The following is a 22,633-nucleotide window of genomic DNA, read 5'->3' on the forward strand; positions in this document are numbered from 1 at the left end:
TCCTAAGTTGTTTGCCTTTTCAAGAAACGCTTCCAATAAGCCCTCGCCAGTTGTATCATGAACATTAAGAAAACCAACAAACGCTTCACGAATATTGACACCATCTTCACCCTTGCATTCAACAAAGCGTAACACCACAGACATCTGTTCTTCATGTGACACGTCGGGAGTACAGTCCAAAATAACTGAATAATATTTTGCTTTTTTAAGCTGCGCTATGTTGGCCTCTTGAATGTTACTGGCAACAAGTTGAATCAGCTCGTTTTGGATCTGTGGACTGAGGTACTGAACATGTGTCTCTGCCTTCTTAATCCTCTGTAAAAGTTCGCTGAGGACAGTATCATACTTTGCAAGCAATTCAAACAGTCCCAAAAAGTTGCCATTCGAAGGATCGCCGAGCTTTCCATTACTTCCTCGAAATGCTAAGTTTCTTTCGGACAAGAAAATAACGACATCAACCATGCGTTTGACAACATTTCTCCAGAAATCTCTTTCTTTCAGAAAAGCCTGCAATTCGAGTTGGTCAATAGATGTACGGTTTACTATGCCTGACCGAAGGTCAAACCATTTCACCATATAGTCTTGATGACCTTTGCCTGTTTCATGCTGCTGAAGTCTTTTTGACAGTGCTTTCCAAGCAGATGTTCCACGACGTAGCGGTATGTCGCCAGTGCCAAATAATTTACAACAAAAACAAAAAATGGCATCTTTCTGAACTGAGTACATTAACCATGAACGTCTTATTTTCTCACCATTTGCCATGGTTCGATAGAAATGAGTACTTGTGAACCTCCGTCTTTCCTCGTTTAAATGGAAATTTGTAACTTTCATTCTGCTGCGGTGGGCCACGTGCAACAATGTCACACACTTGCCTGTCCGATATTATAGACGGCCAATCTCCTGGATCATCAGTCAGTGGTTCAGATTCAGATACTTCTTTCCCGGCAGCAGCTGGAATATCTGTCACAGTTTGTTGGTAGAACAACTGGCTTCACCTTCGACCTCACTTGAAGCACTTCTGGCTACGATTCGTCGCTGCTAGCGCTGTCTGTTTCATGTGCCTGTACCTGTACGTTGGATTGCAGCGCAAAATACGTTGACAACTTTGGAATTTTCTCAAGTTCCTTCTCGGCATCTTTTGCTGCCTTTCGTTTACTAGCTCCGCTCTTATACGTTCTCTTAGACATCACAAAGCACGCTTTTGCTGCCTTTCGTTTACTAGCTCCGCTCTTATACGTTCTCTTAGACATCACAAAGCACGATAAAAATTAAACTAAATTAATAACATTTATCCGCCGACCGTTATTATGAACGCAAATACACATTCTTTGAATAGGTCCAACTAAAATTCGAAACTGACCGACAGACAACTGATGTAGCCAATAGCATTATGATGTATCATAATGACTTCACGGTTTTGTCAGTAAAACTGACATGGATTGTGCAATAGCGTCAATAAATGTCACTTACCTAGTTATACCTTACATTTTTTTTGCCACTTTTAGGGGCCCCCTTCCTTGCGGGGCCCCCTCCGGTCGGAGGGTGCTCGCTACGCCTCTGGGTGATGGGGTGTTTGTCTTTTATCACTTTCCTGTGTGAGTTCATTCAAGTGATCAGTGATTGTCTTGTTACACCCACATAGTTGTCGTTGGTGCACTTAGTGCACTGGTACATCACATGTTGTGATAAGTATATGTAGATCTTGAAAGGTGTGTTGTGGAGAGTGTTGATCACAGTAGCAGTGGAGATATGTCTGTAGGTCTTGCATCTGATGCTGCTTTGATTTTTTTCCTCACAAAGTATTTTTTTTTTTAATTTCACTAGGAGTTTAAATTAATTACTCTGATAGACACTAAAAATCATGGACTGAAGAGAGAGACTGGATTTATGGCTTATTACAACACTCTAACCAGTTAAGGCCAGGTTTACAATATAGACTTACATTGTAAGGGGTGTGAAACATCCAACCTAATCCACAGTGTAGACAGTGCTCCGTTGGCAGGAGAGCTTCTCCCATAGGCATCTCCTGGTGGTGGATTAACTATGCTGATAAAATGTTGCATAGCAGCTTCTCTTAAATTTAGTCGAGGCCTAGCCTCTTCTTTTTGTCCTATGACTGCAGGGGTGGAAGCAGGCTAGTCTTCCTTGATTGGTCCCTTAGAATAGGTGCTTGCCTGTAGCTGTGATGGCGGGAGTCCCTTTCCCTGAAGGTGAGCGCCTCAGCTGCTCCACCCACTTTGTCTGCCTAATACCCTGGAACCCCCAGGGCTACACATCCCTGTGTGTCACACGGGCAGGGGGGGGGACCCAACCTGAGCTAGGTGCATGGAGGGACTGGGCCCCCTGGTAGCACAACTCCCACTACCCATCAGCTGTGGGGATGGGGCGCCCCCTGACAGCCTGGATCCCCTCGTCCCCCTGGGTGGGGCTGGGGGCGTGACCTGGGCGGGGTTGCGAGCGGCGCCGAGGGAGCGGGCTAACGCGGGGGGGGGGCGATAGGCAGGCCCCGCCCCTTGGCGGTGGCGTGGCCGGGGGGCGGGGCTAGGGGACCGAGCTCGCTGTGCCGGCCGCCGCCGCGGCTCTTTGGCAGGGACCGGCGGGCTGCGGGCCCGCGCGCTCTCGGGGCCATGCGGAGGGGGCTGCCGCCGCTCCGCCGCTGGCTCGGGGGGCGGCCGGCCGGGCCCACGGGACTCCGCGGGCTCTGCAGCGCCGCCGCCGGCCGCGCCGCGCCGCCCCCCGGGGAGAGCGGAGACGGCACCAAGGTAACCGGCGAGCCGCGGGGAGCAGCCGCCTCCGCGCCCCGGGGCAGAGGGCTCGTGGCGCGGGGACAGCCTGCAGCGTCCCCCGGGGGAGCGCATGGAGCCGGGCGATCCCCGCGCAGCTGAGGGGCTGCCCCATCCCCCCCGGTGCGCTTTGATGTGGCTCGGAGGCGAACCGGCGTAAAAGCGAAGCAGCTGGAATCCGAGCCGGGCGTGGCCGTGTGCCCGTCCCCACTGAGGTTTAACACCGTCCCGAGAACAGGGATGCTCGTGGGGGTGCGCAAGCAGCTGGAGGGTTTCTTCTCTTTTGGCACGCTGTCATTGGATGCGCAGCTCGGTCCTGTGGCTCTCAGACCCCGTAATAATTCGTAGTGGTGTTGTCAGTCACTATGTATGTTCATAAAACTTTGGGGTAGTGCCTCACAGGTCTATATTACTGGATGGTGTAATTATGTGCATAGATAATCGACTGAAGTTAATACAAGTAGCTGATATGCAAAAATAACGGAAATCCTATTTGCTAGTGTCTTCTTGATAATTATGGATTTGCGAAGTTATTATGTATCTATCGTCAAGTGCTGCTAAAATAAGAATGTAATTTTCAAGCAATAGGAATATTCTAATAATCTTTGTAAACCATGAAATTGATGGATAATAACAACATGTTTATATAGTAACAATTACACTAATGAAAACATTTTCTTGTACTTCTCTCATGTTTTGTTGTGGTCCATAAACATCCAGAGAGTAAGAATTGCAAAGCAAAATAGTTCTGGTACTCAGATTCATGGAAACAGTTGTAAAACTGAGAGAGATACTCCTGTTCAAACATAGATATATCGAAGTGAAACATAAGTACTAGAGAGAGTCTTGTTTGCAAACTTTCACAGGCTGGTCTTCAAATATGATGCCAAACAATAATGTTGTACTAGAGGTGATAGTAATTGTATATACAAATGCTTACATGGTGGAAATCATAATTGTTCTGACAGCACGACAGAGGTCTTAGCTCTTCTCCTTGCCCCACAACGCCCCAGTAACTATTAGCATGGTGGTAGGTAAGTGAATAGAGTCAGATTTTGTACAAATTCATTATGGCTTAAATGTAATAATAAATGGAAGTTAAGTCTGCAAAAACCTACTGTGAGCTGCAGTTGAACTTGTTTTAGAATACGGAACAAAACATGTTCTTGTTCAAAATCTGAGGTAGAATACATGCTGTCTGGCTATAGTCTTTGATACATAATCACAGTTTCAGTGATGCGGACTTAGTTGTTACCAGTACAAATAGGCAATTAAAAAAAAAAACAACAAAAAACCCAGACACATTTCTTGAGCACTGGTCCAAAATTGTCCTGTTTCAAATTATTTGAAAGCTTGCTAATTAGTGCCATCTTGCAAAACTGTATACACCAAGGGTAAGAAATGGTGTGTATGGCTTTTTATTTTTGGCCAGAAGAATAAAGTATTAGGGTTTTATTTTTTATTGTAATGGGTAATAGGCAGGTGAGTAGACTTTTCTGCCTGTCATCATCTCTGGACTGTATTGTTAGTTTTTTCTTTGGCTCTCCTTTATGTTGATCTTGCATCTGAATGCATTAGGTGTGTGCATGTCAATGTACCACAATACAATATTTAGAGAATGTAAATAGTTAATTTTTTAAAAAAGCAGAGGTAAAGACAGAGACAAAACTGAAAAAAATGTTTTCACTCAAGATTTGAAAGTAGATGGAAAGGTGATAGGACAGAGCTACAGAAAGTTGAAGCAACTCAGGTATTTTGTAAAGTGTGGTTTTGTACTGACTGACAGGAAAGATTCAGGGTAGGCTGACTTTGTATTTCCACGTGTGCCAAGGAAACAAGATAGGTGACAGTGGTCTGCCCAACTGAGACTCTTGGAGGTCATGAAAAAGAGACAGTCATCAAGGGAAGAGGAGATGATGTGGATGAGCACCTCAGTAGAATTTTTTTGTTTTAACATTTCCTTCAGCTTCTGGTACCTAAGCTAGAAATGTGTCCTTCCAGTGGATTTCTGTTTGTAATTATTACGTTTTTAAATTGTGCGATAAAAGTATGTGTTCCTTGATAGACCTTTATAGGAATTGCTTTGTCACTTCTGGGGGAACAAGGGGGAAACACTGGGGAATTAATGGGATTGGGGGGCGGAGGGGGGCAGGGAAAGTTAGCTGTGTGCAGGAGACCCTGTGTACAGACAAAACTACACAGGATCATTTTAGGGGTCAAGACAAAGATGCCACATTTATTATGATAACAATTTGATTTATGACCAATAACTAATATCTTAATCCTTATATGCACACATTATACCCAATACCTATATACACACACACCCACCCATCCATCAGATTTTCTGCAGCTGCTGCATAGTTACCAGTCCTGAAGATAGCTTAAGTTCATGGCTTGATTTTGCAGCTTGGGTTCGTAGCTTGTGGCGGCTAACTGGACAGGAAAGCCGGGCACAAGGACGAGCTGGATCTCTGTTGGGCATGCACCGATGTCCTCCCATGTTGGCAGCAGAATGTTACCCTCCAAAGTCTTCCATCTCACCCATCCTTTTTGTAGGCTTTAGTTTGAATCCAGAGTCTATAGGTCTTGCTGTGTCACGCTGCCTCTGGGCTTGGTGATTGATCACCCGTCAATTTCAGGTATGACTTTCAGCCTTGGACCTGGCTTTGATCTTTCTTCTATTGTACCTTTTATTTTTAGGGTGGACACTTCTTACTTTGTTAGGGCTCTTGTCTGCATCTTCAGCCGGTGGTGTTTGAACTTTATTTCATCAGGACAGGCTGGGGCTGGAGGTTGATTCCATCATTCATACATGCCTCATTCACACATCTAAACTAAACTAATAAGATTACAACAGGGTTTGCAAAAATGAAGGTTGGAGGAAGCTTTTACAAAATGGAGTGAGCGTTTTAAAATGAGGTTTGAATTACAATATGGCAAACAGTGAACAGAAGTTATAATGTAGGCAAGTGTAGTGAATGGTGAACAGAAGTTACATTAATAAAGTGAACAATTAAAAACAATTTCATTTATCAGTTCTACATTGTCCCCCTTTTGACCCTTCAATCCAGGGGTATTGAACGGGTCACACTTTATGTAATTGTTTTAAGGCAGAACCAACATAACCGTTAGGATTACTAATAGGACAATGAGGGGATGAAAAATTATATTTAGAACTGCTGACCAGGGTGGGCTGCTTCTACAACCTTTTGCCCCTTGATTTATGACCATTACAGTAGTTGTTGACATTGTAGGGCACAGGTGATCTGTTGCAAACAAACCAAACAATTATAACCAGGTGAATATAACTAAAACCATTACAATTGACTAAACACCAGATATAACCTACACACAAATGAAAACAATTATAGTTATAATAATTGGGAATACAATAAAACCATTACAATTATTGGGTACATTGACAAATTAAAATGAGGACCAAGTTTGATGCTGCAATAGCCATCAAACAATAAAAGTTACTGATGTCAGGACCTCCTTAAGCACACACTACAAATAAGATTTTGTAGGAGGACCGCAGTTGTCATGCAAGGTTAAGCTGATTTGGACTTAAACTAACATTTAGTTGCTAAAATGTTGCAGAATCCCCTATTTTTAACAGTTGTTCTCAAGAGGTTTCTGGGGACCTGAAAGATGGGGCCCTACAATTATGGGCCAAGGTCTTACAGGTTATGGGGGCCCAAGAACTACCCTTTAGGGCTTGGGGAAGTAGAACCAGGGTGCATAGAGGAAAGTGTGGAATTAACAATACAAGCAAATGTAACTAACAATACAAATGTATTAATAACAAAAATTAACAACAAAATGACTATTAGAGAATCTAACAAAAAATAAACCTGATGCACTGGGGACCAAAGTTTTTTGGACACAAGTGGTGATTGATAAGCTGGATGAACATGGGGGAAGTAGAGAGAGGAAAAGACATTTGCCCTGTCTAGTGTAGTATTTCTCTTTTTCTGGACCCAGTGCTAGCACAGGACACCACTAGAGACAGACACAGAACACTGAACACAGACTTTGTCGTGACACTATAACCATGGTATTTTATAACACTTCGGCTGGTACCAGCTCTCCTGATGTTCTGGTTCAGAGCCTGAAAGATAGAAGCTTAGAAACAAATTAGCACAGTGCTCCCACATGGCAGACCCTGCTCAGTCTTTGCCACAGTGTGTTCGGTACTTGGAGCTGCACAAATGCTAATTAAGTGGTGCATTTCTTTGAGTTTACATTTTTTTATTTTAAAATCCCCAGCCACTTTGCCATGGCCTGGAGGTCTGAGGCAGAAGCAGGCACTGTTGTTACTGTTGCAATGGCATTCTGGCCCTGGGAGGAGGAATCTACCCAAATATTCCCCTTTCCACTCTCCAGAGGGGTCCCAAAAATTTGCCCCTTATGGGGTCTCAAATGTTCCTTCTTCTGATGTTACTGCTGCTGTAAGATGTGAGAGTGCTGTTTTAACACTCTGTACTCAACCTTAAGGGCATCTAACTAGGTTTGAGTACTACATACATTTTTATTTCTCTGCTTTTGCAGCAGAGGCTTGTAAATCTTGGTGCAGTTTTTTTTAATTTTTACATTTAGCCAATTAAAGGAATACCTCATTACAGGTTTTCCACAGAAGCCAAACTGCAGCTGCTTCCTTTTTCATTGGAGTTGAGGGTTTATATACCTAGCCAATTTGTTGTTTTTAAGAATATCTTTAGACAGTGTTGTTTAAAAAAAAAAAATTTCCCCAACAGTTGTGAGCAACGACCAACCACAACAAAACCAAATTAAGTATCAAGCACTATAACCCTTAATTCCTAAAAGAGCAGCTTACAACATATTGGAGAGGAGACAGAGCAGGTCAGTCAATATGAGAAGCGGGTAGTGAGTGGTCAGGACTGCTGACAGTAGGTGGATGGGGCAGAAAGTAGTCTATATAGTTTAGTAAAGCTAGTAGATAGTTTTGCTATCACAGCTGTGTCTGCATGGGCATTTTTCATGAACTCTCCCAGTATTGCACTGTCAATGCAACAGTGGGAGGTGAGGGCACTAGTGTAGTTCAACCATTGGCATTTCTGCCACTGTCCACTGCTTCAGCTCAAAAAAGGTTTAGATAACAGCCACTTGGTGCTGTCTTTAGATTAGCACTCCTGCTATTGCTGTCACTGGTGAAACTGTACTAATGTTAGTGCAGTGGTGGGTAGATGAGGTTAAGGCATCTAGAAAACCATTAGACACAGAGATGAAAATTGAATTGCCGACTACTTTGCATTCACTAACTCTGTCTTTAGAGCAATGTTTCTCGAATGCGGCAACATGTGGCCACAGGGGGCTTTTCGTGCAGCCACAGCCTCCTGGCTGTGATGAGGGGGCGAGGGGGAAGCAGTGACCCCTCTTCCAGGGCCACAGTGGGGGTTGGGCCCTGCCCTGCCCTGCTTCGGAGACAGAAACACTGGAGGTGTAGGCAGCTGGTGAATTCCCCACTTTCCCTGGGGCGGGTGGGCAGGCTTTGGCCACGGGGCTTCAGGCTCCATCCAGGTGATAGCAGGCTCTGGTCCCAGGCTCATCACCCATGCCATTGTCCCTGGGCCCCGTTGCCTCCCTGCTCAACTCCCCATCCAGGGCTTAATTTGTCCCAGAGCTTGCTGGGACTGAGTATGTCTGCTGTGAAAAGTGATATTAACAAACACACAAATATCTCTTTTCACAGCAGCAAACTTACTATCTAGCAAGATTTAAAAAAAAATGGGGGGGGGGGCAACCAAAAAAGCAAAAGAAACAACAACAAAAAGACAAGAACATGCAAAGCACCCTATTTGTGCTTCTATTCTGTTTAGGTCCAGTAAAGACTAGAGACCACTGTACATTATTTTTATTACTGAGTCTGAAAAAACCCTACATAAATAAACTACAGTGATTTGGACATGTATGTATATGTGCATATTTATTTTTTCTAAAGTTTAATTACTTTAGGAAAAATTGTCAGCGAGGCCACCAGCAAGAGTTGGTGGCCGCACTCTGAGGCCTCCAAAAAAAATTGTTGCGAGAACCCCTGCTTTAGAGGCCCCTCAAACAAAGAAAAAGAAACTGCCTCTTTGAAATTACTATCTTTCAATGAGTTGTCATAACCATACTGTACATTTGTTGGAACTTATTAGTTGACAAGCTGAAGAAGGCATGAAGAGAAGCTATATTTGGGTGTGTAGCCAGAAGCAGCCTTCAGCCCAAAAACTATTCGGATGTCTAATCTTCAATGTTTTGGAGCAGGATTGGGATTGAGAAAGAAGTGTGTTACAGATTGAACCATCGGTGTTACCAACTCTAGCAGCTAATTTGAGTCTTCAGAGGAAACACTGGTTTTTAAATGCTGTATAAAATGGCTCAAATCAACTCCTCCAGTTACCATAACATTAAGTAGGTTGTGCTTAATCAACTGTGCTCCTGTTGTCATCAGCTTACTCAGAGAATATCAATGCTTCAGCTGCAATATAATTCACTTTTTAAGTATGTTCCTTAAATCAAAAATGTAATTTGCTTTTCCCTTGCCAATATCTGTCACATTTGGTCAGTCTTCCCAACTGAAGGAATAGCCTGAAGGGATAGCCTTTTTCATGCACTGATGAGCTGCTATAGTTCTACCTGTCATAAGCCAGTGATTATCTAAAGCTTTCTAAAAATCTGTCACGAGGTTTGGCAACCAATCTAATAAATAGATTAAGGGTTTGCTAATAAAGCAGGCTTCTGTGTGCCAGTCTTCTGACAATGCAGTGTATTTTTGCATAGTTCACTTGATTTTTCAAACAAAAGGAAGAAATTAAGAATGGTACTTACATTTTCTCATGAGCTGTTTGAGTATCATGGTATGCATTTCCCCTCGTTCTCATAGCACTGTTTGATGAAGTGGATGTTGTCAGGAGAGAGTTCTTGTGTTTTGTAACGAAAAATTAAATTCATACATTTTATAGTTTTACAGTCTTGAATATTTAGTACTTTTATATATGCTCTATGTATTTAGCAGCAGGCAGCTTATACAGCAAAATCTAACTTTGAATAAACCAAAATTCTTTGCTTTAAAACTGATCTTCCCCATTCTTCGCTTTCCCTTTTTAATCTTGTTCTGTAGGCGCACTTCTCAATGATTTCACTTGTGAAATGTTTGACATGTTGATGTATTAAAGATTGCAACGTTACTATCTTTATCTCTCACCAACACTTGCAGGTTTTTTTTTTTTGCCAATCAGTCACCATACAAATTAAAGCATGTTAAAGTGCTTTGAGGAAGTCTGCTTGTATGATCCTGGAGAATATGCAGTTTTGAAGAACACTTAGCTTGTAAATTAGTACCATTTCTTGTAATTAAAGAAATAATTACTTAAGCAGGCTGCTTTTGCCAAACCAGTTTTTAAATCAAATGTTAGCATTTGCTCTGTGAAATGTTGCCGTTATCAGTATACTGAAATTAAAGTGGGCATTTTTTCCCTCTAAGGCTGTTAGTTTTTGACAGCAGGGAATCAATTTGTGCAAACCCAGAGGACTGTACTTCATTTTCTTTAGACTCTGGTGATTACAGCAAAATCTGCACAGAGAACCTAAATCCACAAAATCTCCAGAATTCCATTGCTAGCTGCGTGCAGCCCTTGTGAAAGTTAATCCAGTTCTAGGTCTGAATTAACTTTCAATTTAATACAACAAAGTAGGTTTTAAAGTTATGGAGAGTTGATCTTTGGGTCATACAAAAAGAGAGGGGCTGGTAGTTTCAGGAGCTTTTTTTTTTTTTTTTTTTTTTTACATAAACTCTATGCTGGCACTTAGCTTAACAATGCTTGCCTGTGCTGTGACAAGGAATTCCTTCACTTACTTGCATTTCAATATGTAGGATAGTCTGGGAGTAGGCCGGTTGTATAATCATTCAGACTAGATGTGGGATGATGTTTATATGCAGTGTAGGACTGGCAGGATGAGGTGTGGGGCACAAGGTCTCCATTCCCTGCAGAAGCAACTGCTTCAGCTTCCATTATTTCAAAATGATTTAGAACATAAATAAAGAATCCTCACACCTGGTATCATTTTGGGGAAATAGTATGTCTTGGGAGAAAATGCAAGAGGAAGAGAAGGCAACACTTCAGAGATGCCAATATATTACAACAGTCTAATCCTCCCCCACGCTCTTCTGCCTGCCTGTACAAATATAGGGTTGTTATTACAAGATGATACAGTGTATTGAGCCTTGTGGAGAGTGTAAGTGGCATGACTTAGCTTCAGCCTGCCTCTTTCTTTTTCCTGATTATTGAAAAAAATTTACTCTTGAGGCTCTGGAAATCTTGTAATTTCATCCAGCCAATCTGAATGTTTTTTTTTTATTTTGGTTGATGAAAGAATAATCTACTTGACAAGCATCTTCCAGTATGTATGGATCTGTTCTCTTCTTGTGCAAGAGCTTTAAAGTGTATATCTGGCTTGCACATCAATGAAAGAATAAGCATATTCCCCATGCAAAACGGTGTGTTAAGGTTAAGAATTTAAATACAAACATGTCAAGAAATTCTCCTACACAAACCTTACTGCTTAGAGCAGTGAGGAATATCCCAGTCTTCATTGAATTTCACAATGTTGACAATGTTTATCCTCAGCTTCTCATCCTTCCCCATCTCCTTTTGCCTGTATTGACATCCTTTGTCCTCTACTTTAGCTGCTTTCCTAAATCCTGATGTCCTCTTTCCTCTTGCCTGTTTCAAATTGATTGTGTGAGTTAGTAATTGGTAGCAAAGGGAGGGAAAGTAGCATCGAGATTGAGAGAGATTCCTGGTAGCTGTGAGGTAGAGCAGGGTAGGACTTCACTCTGTGCAAGAGTCCTGAATCCTGATCTACCTTGTATCTCAGCTACTTAAAGTTCTTTCTTGCTTTCTGGATTATTACCCCTAAATGACCTCCTAAGCAGCCTTTTTCCAATTATCCTATACCTGGGGACCGGTAGGTTTAAGAGTTAATGTAGTGTACATGATTAAACTGTTTCAGGCAATATAAAAACTGAAACACACTTTTGGTTTCCCCTTAAATGAACCAGAAATCTTTTTGCCATTCAAGGTTCATGTTCTTGAAGGCCCTAATCCTCATCTCTTAGCACAGTGGCTCTCAAACTTTTTTACTGGTGACCCCTTTCACATAGCATGCCTCTGAATGTGACCCCCCCCTTATAAATTAAAAAACTTTTTAAAAATATATTTAACACCATTATAAATGCTGAAGGCAAAGCGAGGTTTGGGGTGGAGATAGACCACTCACGACCCCCCGCCCGTAATAACCTCGTGACTCCCTGAGGGGTCCTAACCCCCAGTTTGAGAACCCCTGCCTTAGCTCTTGGAGTTGGGATATAAGGCTGCCACTAACGCTCCTTTTTAAGGCTTTTTTTTTAAAATCAATTGTGACCCATTGTGCACAACATTCATGGAGAGATCTTGGTCCTGCACGTTTCCAAGCCCTCCCAGATATATGGTAACAGAACTGTGAAATATCCTCCTCAAGGCCCATGGGGGGTGTAGGTGGAACACTGAGAAGTGCTGCTACTACAGGCATGAAAGAAGGCTCTCTCAAAATGCCCTATTACATAATTGAACATACAGCGGAATGTACTGTACAATCTAATGAAAACCAAACCACTGATTATAATACTTGGTACTGTGTAAGTGTAGTGCTAAGTGCTTAACTGGATTCAAAAAAGGATTAGATACTTACAGGGCTAATGAGAACATGCATGGTTAATTTAGATATGATAAAAAAATGAGAGATGAACACAGGGAGGGATAGCTCAGTGGTTTGAGCACTGGTCTGCTAAATCCAGGCTTGTGAGTTCAATCCTTTAGGGGGCCATTTAGGGATCTGGGGCAAAAATCTGTCTGGGAATTGGTCCTGTTTTGAGCCAGGGGTTGGACTAGATGATCTCCTGAGGTCCCTTCCAACCCTGATATTCTATGATAGCACTCCTGCTTAACTCAACCAATGGCATGGGTTAGGAAGGCATTTCATAACTGTATATTATGGAGTTTCTTGCGCCTTCCTCTCAAGCCTATGTTACAATCAACTGTAGGAGATAATATGCTGAACTAGATGGACTGCTGCCCTCATCTTGACCAGAGGCCAATTCCAGATGCTCAGAGGAAGGTGGAGGAAATCCATAATTTCAAAGAGGAAAGGCAACAGTATATATAGACCAGGAGTGTCCACAGGTAGGCTAGTTTTCTCTCCATCTGTGGGAGTTGACCTCACCCGTCCACCTTTGCGTGTCTCTCAGGTTTTGACTCCTGATCCAGGATCAGCCCACCACCAGTTAGGGAGTGGGTGCTGTTATGCTTCAACTCTAAAGTCACTGGCTTCCAGCTTTCTTCAGAAAGCAACCCAGTTCTTCCTTCCCCTGTTTGAGAATGTATAGGTTTTTAGGACTTAATGGAAACTGCTGTACCATACCTTGAAGTACTTACTAGACTTCTTTTAGTCAAAGATAACTGATCTAGCGTGGGACTCCTGACTGCATGGGTAGGTCTGTGAACATTTCTCTCCACACTGTTTGCAGAGGATCAGACAACGTTCAAGGTGCTCTGTGCAACTGAAGTGGACAGAATGGAAGTTGGTTGCTCTCTTGCTTACAGTGTCTCTCAGCAATTCATCTATTGTAATGTCCCTCTGGGAAACCCCCATAACCTTTTGTTGCTCTGTCACACTTGGCCAGTCAAGCTCTCCAATCGCCTACAGCTCTTTAGGAAGTGGATGACCACTTCATCTTCTGTGGACCCCTTCCTACGCTTCTGCTGCAGAAAGAAAAGGGCTTTCTCCTCAGAGGGATGCCATAGACTTTAAGCAGAAAAAGGATCCTGAGCCAGAGGCATATTATCTGTCCCTCTCATAAGATCTGGAGTCTCATATCTCCTATGACTTTATCACTTTGGAGTTGAAACACCCCAAGAGGTTTGCTAAAAAGAAATGCTTTGGCAGAGGAAGTCCTCTCATTTCTGTCATTCTGAATGTCCTCAGCCAGGAATGGGAGTATTAATTGTGGTGGAATTTGGAAGCAGTTATCCTGTTCCATCATCAGAGGATAAACAATAGTATCTTTATTAGTAATGTGTAGGAGTCCTAGTCATGGGTGATGCTCCCATTGTGCTAGGCACATTACAAAAACATATCAGTACTCCTGAGGGAATTCTGTGCCAAAAAATAAAAAATTCTGCACACAGTATTTTAAAATTCTCAATATTTTATTTGTCAAAATTAGCACAATATAGTCACACCAGTTTCAATTATTTTGGTAATTTATTTCAAAATACCTATCAGCAGTATGTCTGTAACAGTACAGACAAAAAAAAATTCAGGATATGTTTTTTTGACAAATAGATTCTTTGCTAGGCTTATTAATACAGAACTTTGAGTAATTCATTTAAACTACAATACAGAAACATATTTCCCTCACCCCTCAGAAGCAGTGCAGAGGCTTGGGGGAGTCAGGGGAGCTGAGGGAGAGGGAAGGAGCCTGGAAGCGAACCTGGAGAGTTGTTGGGTGTAGGTGGCAGAAGTATGGAATAAGTTGTTTTTTTTTTTTTTTGAGGGATGGGAGAGGGAGTGTTAGGGAGTTGGGGAGCTTCCTCCATGCAGACCCTGGCTGACCCTGAGCCTCTCCCATTCAGTCAGGCACCTCTGCCCCTGTTCGCATGTGGTCCTTCAACACTCTTCCCGTTCAGCCCCTGGCTCAGTGGTGCCCCCCCATTAGCTCCTGAGCCCGTGCTCCAGTCTGTCCCCCTACTACCCTTCTGAACTCCTAGCAGCCCCATGTGCCCCACTCTGTCTTGACCTGGCTTGGCGGCAGGGTGCTGTGATGAATGCATTTGGCTGCTGGCTGTTCTGGTGCCACAGCAGCCTCTTGTCGGTGAAAGGCAGAACTGCAGCACTTCTCAGGCAAAATGTATTTGGCGGGGGGTGGGAGGAGGAGTAGAGAAATCTGCACCGGACATGAATTCTGCATGTGTGCAGTGGTGCAGAATTCCCCCAGGAGTAATAACAGAGAGACAGTCCTTGCCCCAGAAACCTTATCTGTTCCCAGCCTGCATCTTTGTCCTTTCATACACCTTTTTTTTTTCTGTTCTTGCCACAGACACCATCAGCTTTTCTCCCTTTCAGTTCTCAGAGAGTGGAACCTGAACCAAAAAGTCTTCTGGATGCACTGTTCCCTGGATCCCATGGCGCTTGGTTTACAATTCTCACTTCTGCTTCTGGGTGTTCACCTCTAAGAGCAATGGGTATGGGTGCATTCACTTGAGATGGGGTGAAAGAGCTGTGATATATTCTCTTTGTTTCTCCTTCATTTACTAGATTCTGAAAACCAATATTGCATCGCTGCAGTCCTTTCAGCTGGCAGACATGCGATATTGGTGGTGGTGAAGTGGTCGATGCATATTAATTTTTTTAAATTGTTTCTTCGTGGTTCTATGCCAGGTGCTATTAAACATGCTTGAAACTTCTTGGTGTCTGCATTCTTTGTCTAATAGAATGAAATGGATTCTTTACACCACAGCTAATCATGTAACTTAAGTCTTCTAGAATCCAAGTCAGAGTCTTATTCAATGAATCTCTCAACAGTGATGTTAAAGGATGATGTGTAGATGATTTTGGGACTTCCTTGTACCTGTGCTTAGCCAGTAATCCATTAAGGGAAGATCTGCTGGTTGACCTAAATTCTTGTTTTTGTAAATTACTTAACAGCTGTCTCCCCTCCAAAAGAGTAAAATTGGCTTTAGGGAGCTAGAGTGCATATTAAGATGAAGCAAAGGTTTCATAATTAATCTTACATAACTGAAAAAAATATAGCTCATAACTGAAAGGATTCTAACGCGTTAGCCTTCAGTATTTAGATTGCCAGACATCAGCAATACATTCACCGGAAAAGATAAAGAACAGTCTATTAAGAAATACATCGTTATTTATCAAACTACAGTATATTAGTTATTTAGTAAGGCTTGATGACTTCTTAAAAATGCGTGCAACTGTGTTCACTCAAGCTGCTCCTAGCCTTTCGCCCTAACACCTGAAACTATTTTCTTTTTAGATCAAGGAATTATGTACTGAAATGTGTATCAAATACAACAAATGCAGAATTCATGTCAAGAACAGCACTGCAATGTCCTATGACAATATTAGTTCAAGAATTTAATATTCCCATTTAAAAAGATGACAGTATGAGAATCAGAAAGTTTTGTAATAGGATCTCCTCAACAGATGTGGTTATCTAGGGCAGCATTTCCCAAATTGTGGGTCAGAAGCCCAAGGGAAGAGGGCATGGTATTGTAGAGAATGTCTCTGGGTGGAGAAATATGAATTCTTAACGCCAAGAAAATCTTTTGGTGTTTTTTTTAAACAATAAACAGCTCATGCTTAGTTAAATACAATTCACAAAAGAAAAAAAACCCAAACCAAAACTCACCCTATGTTAAAAGAACTTTTTTTTTTTTTTAAAGTCAGACCCTCAAAAGCTAGGAAATGCCTTCTTGCGTATGCGTTTTGATTGTCTTGTAATGACATTGTAAACTCCTGCCTCGTTCCGTGCAGAGGACGGACAGTGCTCACTTAAAGAGCAGGTATTCAGTATTTTGAACAATCTTAATTGTTCAGTGTGTGGCCCTATACTTTATTTTCTGTATGATAATCACACTTTGGTTTATCTTCTCATGGGCTTTTCTGTGCTGCTTATCACTACAGTACCTGAGTGCTTCGCAAATGTGAATGAATTATTTTCACAACACCCATGTGAGAGGAAGGGGGCATATGGTATTATCCCCATTTTACAAATGGAGAACTGAAGCACAGAAATGAATGTAAAAAGTTTCCACTAATTTTGTTTGCTCAATTTTCAGATGCTGAGGACCTGATTTTTCAGTACTTGGCATTATATAGTACTTCATATATTCAGAACACAGCTCCTGTTAACTTCAGCTGTGAGTGTTCATCACTTCTGCAGATCAGACCCCAGGTATCAAGTCTGAGCATCCAAAAAAATGAGGAATACCATTAGTGACCCCCTGAGGAAAAAATTGGTTTATGTGACTTGTCTTGGAGAACTGTATTCTAGACCTGCCTCTGCTATAGAACATTCAGCTGCCTTAACCATGAGACCATCCCTTCTCTTCCTTCAATCCCCTGCCTCATTCACGTATCTTCCAATTTCTACAACAGATAAGGAAAGGATCCTACAGATAACAGCCTCCTTTGCTACACAGCTGTGGTTCATTCCCCATCCAATAGTATGATAGTCTTTAATTATATGATCATAATGCATATGCACTAGAAGGAGATGAGATACACACTCAGTCATGGATTACACACACATTTACTGACAGCAGAGGAATCTAGAGACTCAGGAATATTTGTTTCAGTCCTAATCTACTCTTTCCCCTTCCCTCTAGTCTGGGTTCTTTCCCCTTTGCATTTGAATCAGATGCTTTCTGGGTGCTAGCAGGGAGAATGTAGTGTCAGTGAGAGCACAGGATGAGACTGTCTCCGTGCGCTCAGTTCCAGTGCCCAGCTCCAAGTAGCCATTTCAGAGGAAGTCTGGCTTTATCCCTATAGCCCTGGGCTGGAGGGAGTGTGCACCATCACTGTGTGGGGATGATGGATGTGTAATCTGCTCATACACAGGAGCTATGAGGGGATGGAGCATGCTCAGGGAGGATTCTTTTTCAGATTGTAGCTGCTAAAATCTGAGCATGTGTGAACTGCAGTTTTTCAAAAGCTTGTTACTTGGCCAAATTTGGACACCTTTTTAAAGGGACAGCAAAAGGCTCATCCCTGATACAACGACCACCCCCTGCCAAATTTCAGATCCTTACTCGAAAGCAGGGAGGTGCTAGACTTGTTAAAAGAGAAAGTCTTCAGAATTTTGTTAATATGAACAAAACATATTTTTCTCCAGCCTCCTTCTTGTAATGGGTGAAATTTTCCAAAAGCTTCTGTCTGAAGCAGACACCCAGCATGGGAAACTTCAGCCCAAATGGTTAAAGGCTGGCACAGTTATTAGCAATGGAAAACAGGGTCTTGTAATGGGAAGTATTGGGCAACGTTAATAGGCTGCACTATTAGTTCCACCTATAATACAGTATTTCTTGCATTCAGGAAGGTGAGTACTTGCTGGAGTGCAGTGTGAGAAAGAGGAGCCCTACTTGTTAAGCTATAGTTCAGTTGTTCTCAAACTGGGTCAGGACCCCAAAGTGGGTCTTGACCATGTTTTAATGGGGTTGCAAGGGCTGGCTTAGACTTGCTGAGGCCCGGGGCCAAAGCTGGAGCCGGTGGCTTCAGCCCTGGGTGATGGGGCTTAGGCTACAAGTCCCCTTGCCTGAGGCTGAAGCCCTTGGGCTTCAGTTTTGGTCCTCTCGCCCAGGGCAGTGAGGCTCAGGCTTTGGTCTCCTGGGGCCATGTAGTAATTTTTGTTGTCAGAGGAGGTCGCGGTGCAATGAAGTTTGAGAACTGCTGCTACAGTTGAATGTGCCTGGAAACAGGGTGATGTGACCATCACAAGGGAAAACGTAATATCTAAGTGTTGTGTAAAACGAACACTCTGCTGCAGTTGCAGTCACAGCCCACCCACCAGGATAGCCACAGTTGCTTTGTATTATGTTTATTTTGTTGGTAATGGAAAGCACCAGTCTTCTCATTAGACGCACGCACAAAATACTGATAAATATTCAGAGCAGGGAAAAAACACAACTTACACCACCCTACAGAGACCATATCTCTCTCTGGCACAAAAAAACTAACTGACTCTGGAGTATGTTCTTTACATCATCTTGTACCAGTTTTGCTGAATTTGGGCCAATGTTCTGAAATATTTTGAAACTTATTCTCATTTGTAAGAATCTCTAGGGAGGTCACAATTATTTGGGTACTAAAAAGGGGCTTGAGATAGGGAAAAAATTTTGCACTGGTAAGTTTGGCAGTTGTGCTCCCATAACCATAAGAAATGTTGCAGTGTCTGGTTTTATCTATGTGGCACCTGGTGCATGGGATGAGGTGACCCATTCACAGAACTCCAGGTGGTCACACAGCTTTTCTTGGTTTGTATTTAAGCTTTATTGAATGTGTGCAGTAATGGAAATAATTACATATTTTTTTCTCGTTACAGCCCAACATGCCTACTTTTGGCTTCCTCTTCGACATTGATGGGGTACTGGTACGAGGAAAGACTCCAATTCCTGCTGCAAAAAAAGCCTTTCAAAAGCTAGTTAATTCTCAGGGACAATTCTTGGTGCCGGTAGTATTTGTCACCAATGCAGGAAACTGCCTTCGCCAGAAGAAAGCTGATCAGTTGTCTCATATTTTGGGAGTGCCGGTGAGTAATGTAAACTTATTTTAAAGGTTTCAGAATTTTGTTAGAGGGAATGTAATGAGGGGAGGATCTTGCATTAAATGCATTTCAGCTGTTCAGTTAACAATCTTCTGGTTTTCTTTTTGAATAAGAGAAAATCAAGTATTTGTAAAGCCCTTTGAAATCTTTGGTTGGAAGGAACTCTAGAAGTGCAAAGTATTATTATTACTAACTACTACTAATGGTATTTCTCAGTATCAAAGGGTACATTACTATTTTGGTAGTAATTATCTGCCTAAGAGTTCCACACTAGTAGCTCTATTTCCTGCTGGCATGAAATTCTGCTCATGCAAACTGATCTCCTGCAATGACATCATCATCCAAGATGATAACTTGCTCCTAGCTCCTGCCTCCCTCTTATACATGAAACACTTCTATCCTGGTATATGACACAGGGAGGACTGGGCACTGCTGCCCATGGGGTTAAAGTGCTTGTCATGAGTCAAGGGCTGGGTGTTTGAATCCTGCTAAGATAAATGTTTAAAGTTTAGAACAAGATTTTTTTCACTCTGTAGTGATCCTCATTTCAATAGGTGTCATGGGCAATATATATCTACGTATAAAATAATATCCGAAAATATTAAGATGTTAAAATGACCTGAAGTATCATCATAATCCTTAGAATTCACAGTCTTCAAAACCCTGTTACAAACATTGATTTATTGTAACAACCTTCTGCAGAGTAATGGATTATTATCCCAATTTTTCAGATCATATAGGCCTGGTCTACACTAGGACTTTAATTCGAATTTAGCAGCGCTAATTCGAATTAACCGTGCACCCGTCCACACCAGGAAGCCATTTAATTCGACATAGAGGGCTCTTTAGTTCGAATTCTGTACTCCTCCCCGACGAGGGGAGTAGCGCTAAATTCGACATGGCTATGTTGAATTAGGCTATGTGTGGATGCAAATCGAACTTAGTAGCTCCGGGAGCTATCCCACAGTGCACCACTCTGTTGACACTCTGGACAGCAGTCCGAGCTTCGATGTTCTGACCAGCCACACAGGAAAAGCCCCGGGAAAATTTGAATTCCTTTTCCTGTCTGGACAGTTTGAATCTCATTTCGTGGTTGGACATCGGGGCGAGCTCAGCAGCACCGGCAGCAATGCAGAGCTCTCCAGCAGAGGAGTTCATGTAATCTCTGAATAGAAAGAGGGACCCGGCATAGACTGACCGGGAACTCTTGGATCTGATCGGTGTGTGGGGCGAGGAGTCTGTGCTTTCGGAGCTGCGCTCCAAAAAATGGAATGCAAAGACCTACGAGAAGGTCTCCAAAGCCATGAGAGACAGAGGATACAGGCGGGATGCAACGCAGCACCGTGTGAAAATCAAGGACCCCAGACAAGGCTACCAAAAAATAAAAGCGGCAAACGGACACTACGGAGCCTGCCACCACTGCCCCACCAGTGACCATAGACTCTGACAATGGGACAGTGTCGACGGCCAGTTCCTCGGCAATGTTCACGGACGGGGAAGATGAGGAAGGGTTTGTGGAGGACGAGGCAGGCGACAGCGCTTACAACGCTGGTTTCCCCGACAGCCAGGATCTCTTTATCACTGTCACAGAGATCCCCTACCAACCCTCCCCGGCCGTTAACCCGGACCCTGAATCGGGAAGGAGCAGTCGGTAAGTGCTTTAAACATGTAAACTTTTATTCTTAATATAACAGGAATCTGAAGTATGTGAAAAGGAGGTCTCTGTATATATGGGGATAGAACAGAAATCCTCCTGGGAGATCTCCACGAAGCTCTCCTGGAGGTAATCGAAAAGCCTCCGCAGGAGGTTCCTGGGGAGAGCTGCCGTATTGGGTGCTCCGTGGTAGCACACTTTTCTGCGCCAGGCTTTCATGAAGTACTCAGGGAGCATTGCCTCCCCGAGCACGGCTGCATAGGGCCCTGGTTTGTGCTGGCTTTCACGCAGCATGCGCTCTCTATCTCCTTGAGTGACCGTCCTCAGGGTGATCTCGCTCGGAGACTCCTGCATCTAATTAGGGGAATTACTGTAATGTTACGTCTGGTCCAAAGTATTTTTAAAAAATCTCTGGACAGACGGCGTAGCAGAGACTCAGCACGCTGCTGCGTGACAAGCGTAATGGAAAGCCAAAGAATCAAATGGATGCTCATGAAGGGAGGGGGGACTGAGGACGCAAGGTATCCCACAGTTCCTGCAGTCTGCGAAAAGCATTTGCATTCTTGGCTGAGCTCCTAATACCTGTACGGTCAAACACATTGTCCGCGGCGGTTCAGGGTATAGCTCGTCAATGTACAACCACCCCCCACCCCCAGAAGGAAAAGGGAAAAAAAAAGTCTCTTGACTCTTTTAAATGTCACCCTATGTGTACTGAATGCTGCTGGTAGACGCAATGCTGCGGCACTGTACTGTAGCATCCTCCCCCCCCCCCCGTCCTTATGGGTGGCTGACGGTGCAATATGACTGATATCCGTCGTCATCATCATCAGCCTTGCTGTAGATGGTGTAGTGCAATACGACTGGTACCCGTCCTCGTCATCAGCCCATAAGTAGACGGCCTGCTAACCGTCTTCATCATAGCAACAGGGGGCTGAGCTCCATCAGCCCCCGCCCTTCATGTGTAAAGAAAAGATTCTGTACTGCCTGGACTGTCATAGCAGCAGGATGCTGTTTTCCTCTCCCACACACTGCTTAATGTCCTGTCTGGACAATCATAGCAGCTGGAGGCTGCCTTCCCCTTATTTCATTTCAGTAACAAGTCACTGTTTCTTATTCCTGCATTCTTTATTACTTCAGCACACAAATCAGGGGACACTGCAACGGTAGCCCGGGAAGGCTGGGGGAGGAGGGAAGCAACAGGTGGGGTTGTTGCAGGAGCACCCCCTGTGAATGCCATGCAGCTCATCATTCCTGAATAATCTGACACGGAGCGGCTGTGCTCTCTGGTTCTCTGAAACACTGGATCTCTACTATACTAGCCCCATATTCTATGCAGGAATTATTCTATTTTTAGATACCATAAAGGAGGGATTGACTCGGGGAGTCATTCCCAGTTTTGTCTTTTGCACCCCCGGCTGATCTCGGCCAGGGGCACCTATGACAGCAGCAGAAGGTATAATGCAATACGACTGGTAACCATCATCACCTTGCCAATTTACAATGGCATGGTAGATGGTACAGTATGGCTGATAACCATCTCTGCTGTCATGCAAAAGCAAATGAATGCTGCTGTGTAGCGCTGCTGAATCGCCTCTGTCCGCGGCATCTAGTACACATATGGTGACAGTGACAAAAGGCAAAACAGGCTCCATGGCTGCCACGCTATGGCGTATGCCAGGGCAATCCAGGGAAAACGCCACCGAAATGATTGTCTGGCGTTGCTTTCCCGGAGGAAGGAATGACTGACTATATTTACCCAGAACCACCCGCGACAATGAAATTTGCACCATCAGGCACTGGGATCTCAACCCA

At 43.4% G+C, this 22,633-nt stretch overlaps 1 protein-coding gene across 6 annotated transcripts in view; it reads left to right on the forward strand.

Annotated features, from left to right (window-relative positions):
• The first annotated feature begins 2,114 nt into the window (after nucleotides 1-2,114).
• The window catches only part of LOC120408947 (haloacid dehalogenase-like hydrolase domain-containing 5), a 44,811-nt gene continuing 24,292 nt past the window's right edge, over nucleotides 2,115-22,633 (forward strand). For 4 of the 6 annotated variants that reach the window (XM_039546120.1, XM_039546118.1, XM_039546119.1 and 1 more), the window contains exons 1-2: nucleotides 3,016-3,035; nucleotides 18,946-19,152. In XM_039546120.1, coding sequence (XP_039402054.1) covers nucleotides 3,024-3,035; nucleotides 18,946-19,152 — 219 coding nt within the window. In that variant the 5' untranslated portion in view covers nucleotides 3,016-3,023. Of the gene's footprint in view, nucleotides 2,211-2,664; nucleotides 2,763-3,015; nucleotides 3,036-18,945; nucleotides 19,153-22,633 lie in introns of those variants that run through there. The other 2 variants (XM_039546117.1, XM_039546116.1) reach the window with 2 other exon arrangements.

This window comes from Mauremys reevesii, linkage group 7 (assembly GCF_016161935.1).
Source record: "Mauremys reevesii isolate NIE-2019 linkage group 7, ASM1616193v1, whole genome shotgun sequence".
In the NCBI taxonomy this organism is placed as follows: domain Eukaryota; kingdom Metazoa; phylum Chordata; order Testudines; family Geoemydidae; genus Mauremys; species Mauremys reevesii.